Here is an 11,402-nt window from a genome sequence, read left to right on the forward strand (position 1 = left end):
ATATATATTCGTCCATTAGATACTTTATTTACACTGAATGCGAAAATCAGACGGTTCTTGATCTCCACACACATCATTCTCCCTTGTGATGCGCATTCTACTATCAGTCGGATGCTGTCTGCGGTGACCCCTCAACCAGTTGCCCGGCATTTAGATTAAAACGGAGAATTTTCGGTTTCATAAAACTATCTCTAATGTGTAGCTAGCACTCGTTTGCGTTTGCACACATTCATCGGAGCTTTTTTGTTTCTAGGTTGCGGCACCTCTTGCGGAGAGTGGAAACATGGACGACTTGACTACTCCTCATGTTGTGCGGATGGGATCATCTCTTCTACCCTTCCGTTCTACCATTGTCAGACTTGGAGAGGTTCGTCCTCTGTGGACCGGTCGGCCAGCCCCGGCACAATCTACAGCCACTGGTGAACAACCCAAGCACGGAACGTCAAAAGACCCATTCTCAGAACAGTATGTGCTTACTACACCGGGGGTTTTAAATCGCCATACCATCTGTATTCCGGCCTATTTGGCTCGCCTGTGAGTAAATTTGCTTTCCTCTTGTTTATGCGTTCGCATTAGCTTTGATTGTTTGGTGGGTGTTTTTGACAGCGTTTATGTCACTCTTGTTTTCCCCGATCAAACCATTTTTGGAACATTTTTTCCTGCCCGCACTCCGTCACAATTAACTCCAATCCTTGAAGTTCTGACAAATCATTTTCAATCCTAGTTACTGCACCCAGATTTACAACGTACGCCCCGGATATAATGATGGGATCGGCAAAATGTGGCGAAACAAAAGCTGGTTCTTGATGTGAGCTTTCATCAAGGGTTTAGCAAGGCGTTTTTTGGAAATCTCGGTGGACATTTAATTTTGTCGCGTCTGTTTTCGCCTATTTTTTACTCTCAAATGATCCCCGTAATGTCTTAGTTTCGTTCTGGATGGTATTGATCACCTGCTGATTGGAATGAAGTTTATTCCATCCGCTCAGCATAATTGTGCTGAAGAACATTAGTGTATACTTGAGCCGCCGGAACATTCAATCTCTAAAGTCAGAGTACAACCTGTATTAAGTCATACATAGATAAAAAGTAAAAGCAATGTATATTTTTACACCTCTCTGTGAGGCATCCGTACAAATTATCAGAACTGATTGGGTGCCATCCATTTCGGTAGTGTACTTGAAGATCGAAGCCACCATCTTATCTGCCTAGTCGCAGACAAATCAATGTTTTCCGTGTGTGGTCAATATTTGGGGCAGCAAGCACTGGAACAATGTAGATTGTTTGAACGTGATGGTGTGGTGTAGTGGGGAAGAACAAAAGCATATTCTGGCTAGTCAGTCCCTTTTGATCGTCCGGCGTGTTTCTGGATCAACTGGCTTAAATCCAACTGCCATTTGCGCTGGTGGCTCTGGACATGCCAGTTTGCTCGCTGTCACTTTCCTTTGCTGATTTGTATGCGTAACCTGTGCTACATGTAACGTTCACTGAGTGTTTTCAATGTAGTCCATCTGCATCAGACAACATCATACTGTTTTTCTCCCTTCCGATGTTCTGCAAACCACTTGCAGACAGTCTGGGTTTTTGTTTCAAAAGAATTACGGTAACAGTCGCACCGACCGTGGGTGTCGGACCATTCTCCGATGAAAATAGCGTTGCAACAATCAACATGCACTCTTTTTTTATATTTTAACGTTTTTCGCACCTCCGTCTTACTTTACCTGCTGCCGTAAACTTCGGTGATCCTAATCACCGTGCCTACGTATACGGTTCATTGAACAATCGAACTCAGTGTGAAAATCTATATTTCTGAAAATATTGATTCTTCGTCGTATTCTTCTTAACCCGCAACACTAGTTTTCAGGCCTAAGCTACGGTTTTGTTTCCCTTTCAGCGCCACCTCAATGGACGCCCACGCGGCATTAATCAAGTTTTGTGATGCTCCTTGTCTGGTTCAATGTGATCCCGAACCGTTCTTATCTCATGTTCTGGTCAAGCGCATTCTGGCTGATGGCACATCTGGTCGTCAAACCCCTTGCCAAGATACGGATTCGAATCTTGGTGTCCCATCAGTGGCTGTTCCAGCAAACTCGCAAACTGCGAATGCACCTTCTTGGCCCTCGGCTTGTACAATCGCCCAATCACCCCTCCTCAATCCACCAAATATTGCTGGTACTTTGAGCCAAGCTGGTGTTACCGATCCCACGCTGCTTTTAGAGGGACTTCCAGGGGCGAACGGTCCTTTGGTAATGTTACATATTTGGTCGGGATCTCCAGAGGCTATCCGACGTGCAGGCCTACTGGAGTTGGCTCATGTCCGAATACTCGTTTTCCGCTATCATGTGGTGAGCGATCTGGTAGATTTTGTAAATTTCATCCATCTGAAGTTGAGCTAACATGAATTGTAGCCACTACTTCGGTTTCCTGGTTGTTCTTCCTAAATAGTCAAATCCTCTATTGAGTTCACTTCATTAGAGTTTTTCCCCAACCTATTACACGGTCTGGTGTGAGGCGAGCGTGTCGCCGTTATTCTATCAGTACACCTTTAGCGTACGAGAGTGATCGCGCCTAAATTAACAAACATGTTAGCATAGGGCTTCCTCATACAGTCCCTGTATCGAACCAAGCAAGCGTAACACTGACGAAATCGCCACTTTGCAGTGTACCACTGCATCACTCCCGACGCCCGATGGTCATTTTGTTCTTGATCTTTGGTACACTTGTCAGTTGCCATATGTGCTTCGTTCGAATCCATGTCCGTTCTGTTTGACACTGGACACTCACTTCCGTTGACGCTCTCAATCGAATTCACCGCATCCATTAGATTCAAAAGTTCGTCGTTTCTGTAGCTTATTCGTACTTTGCTTAAATCTTCCTTTCCTGTAATGCGTCTGCTGTTGAAATCGCTGCAGCGCGCCTACATACAGATAAAGTAAATATTAATGCTGGTTAGAAGTCAAATAACTTGATTGAATCGTTCATGTGCATATGCACTGTACTTTTATTAGACTGCGTGTGATTGCACTGAGCCTGTTCGCCTATAGGCTAGCCTGAGCTGATGGATATACGCTTTGCCCAATAGGAACGCATTTTTGTGAGTAGATCACCAAATTAGCTATCTACTAGTCCATTCATCACCGTGTTCTCTGTTGATTGCGAGTCTACTTCACATGTCATCCTCAGGTCCGTAAGCTTTCAAATGGTGAACCCGGTGAATTGGACTTGGCGGATTCAACAGACGCGCCGACAGAGAATGGAGATGCTCCAGTTATGCATTGCAAGCCGATAAGCATTCCTGTTCATCCAAATCCAGATGATCCATCAGCCGCACCAAGTGGCATGATGATAGGATATTCGGCACAGTTCCGTATCCAGCCCCAGCTTATTGGTTTAGCAATTGGTTACCGTGGCGCAACCATTCATGAAGCACGCGCGCTCCCTGGAGTTCGCAACGTCGACCTTCTCCACGATGGAATTGTGCATATTGAAGCTGAGGTAAGTGAATTTTGGCGTACTTTTGTGTGTGCACTTAGGTTACAACGTGTCTACGAGCCACAGTCTGAGAGACGGAATTCTGTAGCAGACTTAGCAGTCTGGATTCGTCCGGTAAATTCCTGGTCCGCTCACCATAGAGCTTTGAGCGTAATAGAAGCGGTTGAAATCAGTAAAGCTGACTTTTCTGTATGATTAAACTGTCATCGTACAACCTCAGAAGCCAAAACCTCGTCACCACCACCGCAACGGTCAATAAGCCTAACTCGCACATTGGTCGAAAAATCAGGCCACTCGAAATAGCTAAGCGGTTAAAAATCGTTCAGCTGTAGCACCCTTTCAGTGCCTAACTGCCATGCTGCCAGGAGGCATGAGATCTGGGATACTGCCACATTGTCCAAGCCTAGACAGAGAAAGTCGGGAGGCTGAGGTCGGGTTCTAACCGCGGATCTTCCGGTCATTAAATTTGCGCTCTTATCACTGAGCCATCTCGCTCCTAGTGGTTAAGGCGTAAACTTACTGATCGGAAGGTCCGTAGTTCGATCCCAACCCCGACTTCTCAACTGCTCTTGTTTGGGCTTGAGCAGCCTCGTAGTATCCCTCTTGATCGCAATGCGCCCTTGTATTTCTACCTCACAATCGGTCCGTTTTTTGGCATCGACAGGTGGGCTATGGACGATGAGTGTAAATCGGTGTGGCATATTGTAAACAGAAATATGCGAAAATTATGCACATCGAAAAAGATCAGTTTCGATGAAGATCCAAGCTCCACCAGATAAGCTATTTACTGAGGCACCAAGTAAGGTAACGTTCCAAACCGCAGATTTCATCGGATACTCATATGTCAGTGAGTGAGCAGCGAAGTATCGGTGTTGAACACTGATGTGATGCTGCGGATGGTGATGATGGTCATGCAGTGAGCGAGCGAGACACATATCCGACTTTGGTTCTTACCGTTACTCGAGTGATATGATTCCGTTTAGCAGCACCCAGTCTAGCGTTTGGGTATCCGGGTTCTCAGCTAGAAATTCATTGCTGTCCACAACACTAACAAAGTGTTGCATACTTTAATCAAGTGTTCATGGAGCTCTGAAGGAAAGCCGTCACGAAGACAGTCTGTGTCGTCGTCACAATTGTCGATCCTGTTTTAAAGTAAACGATATAAGCCATCGACTCCATTCAGTTAGTATCCACTACTGATCCGGATTCGGTAAAGTGTTGACCAGTCTTTTTTTTAATTTTGATGACGAAGCACCACACTCTTATGTGACGTTTCAGACGGTTGAGGCCTGTCAAGCGGTTCGAAATTTACTTGACTTCACCGAAGCTGAGATCCCCGTTTCACCCAGACTTGCCAGTCGCCTCATCGGATCCAAAGGCATGAATATCCGTAAGTTAGCAGCATCTGCTGGGGTTCGTCGTGCCCAACTGCTCGATCCTCTGATGCGCAAACGGCGCCACCAACAACAGCAACTTAATCGACAACAAGCCGCACCTCTGTCGGACCGCGATCAGTTTGACGCATTCATTGATGCGGGGCGAAATGGACAAAACGCGGATGGAGATGGTGTCGAACACACTGAACATACGGATACTGTGGAGCCGGACGTCCGTAGCGCCAACGGAGAATCTAATGCCAGCCCAGCGGCAAATTCAGAAGATGAAAAACTCCCTCCACCAGCCTTCTATCTTCTTGGCACTCGACCGGCGGTTGCGAAAATGCGTCTGTTGCTGGAGTTCCAGGCAGACAACTGGAATGAACTGGATGAATTGGAGGTACGTCATGTGTCTGCTCTCTGTTCAGCTTTGGAAACCGTTTGTTTATCCCATGCTGTTCTGTGCCAAAATTGGTTTTAGGTGTTGCACTTGATTAACAGTTTGCATCATCGCAGCTTTTTACGCGTCTTACCATCAAGACTCGGGAACCGACCGACTTGCTGTGTAATTCTTCTATAATGATAATTGATAGGACCGGTCGAACCCGGGTGATTTAGAGCGCGGAGGCTGTAGCGTCAGAACCCCGGTGTTTAACCACCACATAATCATTCTTGTTCCAAGAGGGTTGATCAAACTTGGATTACTCTCCACGGTAATAACGAGAAAATCCTGCTATACCGTGTTACCTCCGCCGGGGATTTCTCACCTTACAAACACAGGTCGGTGCAAGACTTGCAGCAACAGGAGTACCCTTACTAAGCACAAACACAAAGTAATTCATGATGAGTGCGTTTTTGGTTTCGGGAACGGTGGAAGGTAGGACACGGGTGGTGGTCTCATTAGTATGCACATTTTTCAAAGGGTAGCTTTCGGAAACCACCTTATTTTCTATGACAATACCCTAGGCGTCAGTATGTAGTATTGGTGTTCCCAACTTTGGAGTTCCCCCGAACAGTCGCTTTCTCGTGCGATTAATAGTTATATGTATTGCAAGTACTATTTACAGGTCCAGTTCATAATCGTGGAACATCTTGCACAACCTTACAAATCGAGCAGGTGAGTCGGGGTCACACGAACCAGGAAAAGTCTCCCTGGTGCTTGGTAGGCGTAGACGCAGATTAATAAGAACTCCTCTACATTGTGAAACCATAATGGCCACAGAACTACCAAGGTTGTTGCAACATACACCGCTCGTGCAGTTTTCTGTCGATTGTTCTGTTGTGTTGGTTGACAACCACGTTCTGAGAACTGAAGCATCAAAAGAAAAGTCAAGATGGATGGATGTCATATTGTCACTGCTGACCACCACTGGTTACCGAATGATATAGTGTCCAGCCGACAGCCTTAAGCTCATGGATTCGGGTACCCGTGGAGCCTCCAGTGCACTTATAATGATTTGAAAGCCTTTCACTGTGGACTTGCCCAGTTGACCCTATGAATGAGTGCCGAATCACAGCTGGTCTGCAATCCACGAGTGGCTTCAATGAGAAAAGCTAGTGGGAGATACTAATAATTGGTTTCAATGCCTTTCAGACCACGCGAAGCAACAGCTGGTTGTTTTTGATGCTCCAGCTTGTCTGTTTTTTTAAACCTTCAGGAAACTCGCCGAAGCTTGTTCACTCAGCTGAGACAGTCAAATCAACAGTCAACGCGAATGGGTTCCTTCCCTCCCACATCAGGACCAGATGCGCCGGCTCAAGGAGGGCCTGGTCCCACTGGGTAAGCTTATCACAGTGATGGTTTACTGTAAACTCCCATTTGTCATCATTGCCTGATTGTTTTTCGCAAATTACCCTATCGCTTGTCTGAGGTCTCAGTGCTGTCCCACTCTGAAAAAATCAGATTGTAGACCAAATTATCGGATAGTTAAAATAAGTGAGATTTTTATTTCGGAACACCTCTGCACGATCTCAACAGGATTTTTCCAATCACCGGGCAGCTCGCCGTGTGAATGGATATCTATCTAACCCTCAATGTAGCTAAAATCCAGCAAATACGAGACTATTCTCGCATCTGAGTATATGATTAAGCAACGTGCGCAAGTGAAATGTAGCTTTCGGTTGACAACGCCCTGGTATAAATCTTGTTGGGAAAAGCGGGCTGACGACCGTTACTAGGTTACAGCATTCCAAGTGTTTGAGATGCGGAGGTTGGGTTCAGACCATCTACCTTGAAATCAATAAATTCGCGCTTTAACCACTGAGCCATCTGGAGCTGTCTAGTGGTCCTTTCTGAGAACCACTCCGGTTAACTTGTGTCGTCAGTGCTCGATCTCTTATTTTCAACTGCCTCTATATAAATTTTCTGAGTGTTCCAGTACCTAACCCACTCAAACCCGTTCTACCTTTGTAGTCCTCGTGGCCGTGGGCGACGAACTTCAGGCCGAGGGGGTTCAGCCGATGGTGCACCGGATCACGACCAATTGCCTCAACAGAGTAATTTCCCTAGGCCCTTCCGTGGACGCGGCCGTGGTGGCCCTGTCAACGGGGGACCCAATGGACGACCATCTGCTCCCACCAATAGATTCAACCGGGAGTCTGATGGTCCATCGCATCCAAATGAAGAACATCATGGTACGGGTTAGACATTTCACATTTCAGTAATTTATCTGTCTTTTTCTTAACGAACAGCCGTCCCCAAGTGTGGTCTCACACCAAATATTTGAATGTTGGGTTTTGCGGTCCGCCATGCCATGCACCGGGTTTCACTGATGGTCGTAGAAATGGATATGGCATATTGATGGTTTTGGTATTGCTCGCTTTCATGACCTTCTTTGAATTGCTGCCTGCCGTAGGTTGTTCAGATGCTTCCTATCTTGCGAAATAGTCCACAGGCATAGTCCTTTGGGAGTCGTATCTGCAGAAACCGGTATAGCCCACAGTGCGGGAGCTGATGTACAAATGGGCCCGGGTGTGCTAGGAGTAATCGCCATCTAACCAACCGCACGAGGTCCGTTGAGCCGTGAAGCACAATGCGCAGTTTTCGCGTTATCGATCACGGTTAAAGTGCATAATTCCAGCTCAGTTTCCAGTCGCTGCAACATCTGTTTGATGAAAAAAACATTGAAACGGTGAAAACATGCTGACTGCCTTCAACATCGATGTACGTGAATGCGGATGCTTGCTGGCCCAACCTTCGTTTGGGACGCCTTTTGTTTTGGCATAAACTTACTCAAACTTATTATCCATAGGACTATCAGGAAACAGGTGTTTGGAGAAACGGCAGACAACTTAGTTGAGTAGCGTGTGCAGCAATGCAAGTTATAGTGGTTCGGTCTTGTGCTGGGCTATCGTCAGCGGAAAAGCGCGTTTTTTATACCAGATTCAGAGTAGCGTAAACTGCGGGTCGAACAACGTGTGACTTGACACAAAAGAATGAGTGTGTGGGTAATCAGTATGCTCTTAAGGCATCCCCACGCCCAGTGCATAGTCCACATGACTCCACCTCTCGTGCTTATCTGGAGACACCGAAGAATATGGCTACTCGCCTTTGCTTGTGAGGATGGCTGCCATCTTGTGGCGCACGCATGTCGTAGCCTGCTCCCAGACCCCTTCCTCTCTTCATTCTTTCATGGAAGTGGTTTAATTAATTGAAATGGTTGTACAGCGTCAGTATTGTTAACCTGCTGTTGTTGCCCGTGATGGTATGGTGACTACTCCTAATGCTTCAAGCTTTTTCTGCCCATCCGTAGATAATATGCCACAAAAACCGGAAGTTGACGACGACCATGCGGTTCATAATGGTTGGCAGCCAGCCCCTCCGAAGGTTGGAATGGCAAACGGATCAGGACCCAGGGGACGCGGAAGAAATCGCCCACGTAACCAACCAGTTAACTCATGAATGCTCGATCTGTGTTGACTGATTGCAACCAACATAGATGACATCGCAACCTTAGATGTTAGTTACCCGAACATACTGTTCTACAAACACGTTCCTGTCTAACATTACGTGCCTCCGGTCCTAATCAGCTTCGCTATATCGCGGCCTTCTCTTTCATACGTGCTTCTGGATCTCTCCGAAATCTGACGTTTTTCAACGCATTTCAACCCACGTTTTAACCTTCATCCTGGTAACATCCCTCAATTCGCCGCCTCGCCTTCAGTCTTCCTCCGATACCCCCCCCCATTTACCTGCACAAACCAACCAGCTTGGTTTCAGATCTTTGCCGAATAGCCGTTTCTTCCCGCTTTTATTGTTACGCACTCTGCAGAAAGTGCATTTATTGTGAGATGAGCTCTTGACACTTCACCGGCAACGGGCACTGTTATCTGATTCGTTCGATAGCGCTGTGGCTTATGATGAGTGTGATACTTTCTAGTTTTCAAATCGATAATTCTGATGTTCTGGTTTTCAGATGTTTTTTTTGTCGACAGGGAATGTTGACAGGTGCTTCGCACATATGTGGATAAAGATTGGGGCGAGTCTGAGCCAACCCGCCAGCCGTGCTATAGAAAGAAGGAACCGATTCTGACGTTCTGTGTAGATTAGATTGTACGAACTGGTGATCGTCGAATGAAAAAGTGAATTCGTCCAAATAATTCAAGTTCGTCGGTCTTCTTTTGGACACCACTTTGCTTCAGACTCCCGGTCTCCGAGTATGCATCCCATAATTCTATCAAGGACAGCTTTGATTAAAAAGGGTGATGAACTGGTGCGGTGACTGATCACACAGGTCATTGGAACTTTTAGAATGTTTGTAAACCGTAGCACGACCAAGGATGGTGGAATAGGGTTTAATAATAATAACAGTAGTTCAGCTGTAGCACTGCTTCTGTGCTTCACTGCCACATCAACCGAAGGAAGTACGAGGACGAAGGTTGCCCAAGACTAGACAGGAGCAGTCCAAATGCAGAGGTCGAGTTCAAGCCACGGACCCTCCCTCCAGCCAGTCAGTTCGCGCCGTAACCACAGCCGTCTGGGGCGCTATGCATATTGATGGAATTCGAGGAGATTCCTCCTTGCTTGAAAGTTTTACTCAGGGAAGTACTGGTGGTCGGTTGTATCCGTGGCACTGCTCATGCATTCGACGTACAGTAGCGCGTACCCGGTCTAAATCGTCTGATACCAAGGAATTCGCTTCTCAGGTGGCGGAATTGAACATAGCATTATTAGGGTAGCTAGCCGGACTATAACACATGTGTCGCCTATATCTCCATGATTGAAATGGTCGCTTTTTGAAGAGAAGTGTAATAATTGATGGCCTAAGTTGCCTGGAACACATCCTTTGTTCCAGAATACGAGGACTCACCGTTGTCTATAAATCGCGCTGGTTGATGCCCTTCCGACCCGTTACTCCAATGATGCCTCAAGACAGTAGGATATTAATGCCCTAACCTGATGTACAGTAGCTGTTGGAGATATTCTACCTAGCGGTCTAAACGCTTGTTTTCATTATGAGACAGATCTTAGGTATAATTTTCGACTAGCTCACCAACAGATTATTCCCTAGATCCTACACTGCTTTTTAGCTTGTCTCACTTCACCCTACTGGAAATACCTCCTGTGTGAGGATGAGATGGCTCCAGCACTTTACTAGGTGATTTCCAACAACAACGCACGATCTATGGCAAGTTCAAGGCAGGTTTGCAACCATCTTCGGTCCCAGCCACGGAACGTTGGACAATCCCAATTGCCCAGCTAAGGCTCCTAGGTGTGCGATCCATGTGTTCAACTGTTGGTGAATCTAACAGCGAGATGTTGAATACGCCGATGGAAATAGCAACAGCTCCGTTAGGCCACTATCAGCGTACATTCGAACCACAGTAGAGGCAGACGTTGAGGAGGGCAGTAAGAAAGACAAACAATTTAAACCTCAGATTGTGGTCACTTTTAAAAAAGCCAGACAGGTGTATTCGCCCACCTATGCTCTCCGTTCATGCGATCAATAGCCAGGGCGATCATACTAACGTCTGGAAGCAAATAGCGTAGCCAAACAGTTTTTCACTATTTGAAGGTACTTGTTATTATAAAGGACTGTTGGTAGTATGAGGAGATTTGGGGTTTTTGTGGAGATTTTATCCTGTAAGTGAAGCCAGTCTGTTCTGAAAAACCGAGAAGTACTGTACAGCTGTTTCATCCTTAACGGGGAACCATCAGCAGTGCGCATCTCACGAAACTCCGGAGTCTCGAACCCGCGACCTCCTGGCTAGTAGTTTGAACACTTAACCGTTCGGCCATGAGTGGCTGATGATTCTCAATAAAGATGAAACAGCTGTACAGTGCTTCTCGGCTTTTCAGAATAGATTGGCTTCACTTACAGGATGAAATCTCCACAAAAATCCCAAATCTCATATTACCAGCAATCTATAATTAGCCCAATGGAAGAATAAAATTCATCTGATGAGTGAAACTATCTGAGAAGTTGTTCGAGCAGCCAGTCAACATGTGTGACCGCGTGATGTGGGTCTCGTGATTGAATAATGAGTGGCGCTATATCCTGTCCAAGTGCGAGTTAATCACACTGCTGATCAGCCGCC

The 11,402-nt window shown here is 46.3% G+C and overlaps 1 protein-coding gene across 1 annotated transcript in view; it reads left to right on the forward strand.

Annotated features, from left to right (window-relative positions):
- T265_10321 (hypothetical protein) overlaps positions 1-9,282 on the forward strand; it is a gene marked incomplete at both ends in the record, with an annotated part of 16,848 nt that extends 7,566 nt beyond the window's left edge. The window contains 7 exons of the mRNA XM_009176657.1: positions 254-534; positions 1,892-2,342; positions 3,181-3,492; positions 4,768-5,265; positions 6,524-6,645; positions 7,279-7,499; positions 8,618-9,282. Of these exons, the coding sequence (XP_009174921.1) occupies positions 254-534; positions 1,892-2,342; positions 3,181-3,492; positions 4,768-5,265; positions 6,524-6,645; positions 7,279-7,499; positions 8,618-8,766 (2,034 nt within the window). The remainder of the gene's footprint in view (positions 1-253; positions 535-1,891; positions 2,343-3,180; positions 3,493-4,767; positions 5,266-6,523; positions 6,646-7,278; positions 7,500-8,617) is intronic.
- Between the last annotated feature and the right edge of the window lie 2,120 nt (positions 9,283-11,402).

The sequence above is a fragment of the Opisthorchis viverrini genome, assembly GCF_000715545.1.
Source record: "Opisthorchis viverrini unplaced genomic scaffold opera_v5_362, whole genome shotgun sequence".
NCBI lineage: Eukaryota > Metazoa > Platyhelminthes > Trematoda > Opisthorchiida > Opisthorchiidae > Opisthorchis > Opisthorchis viverrini.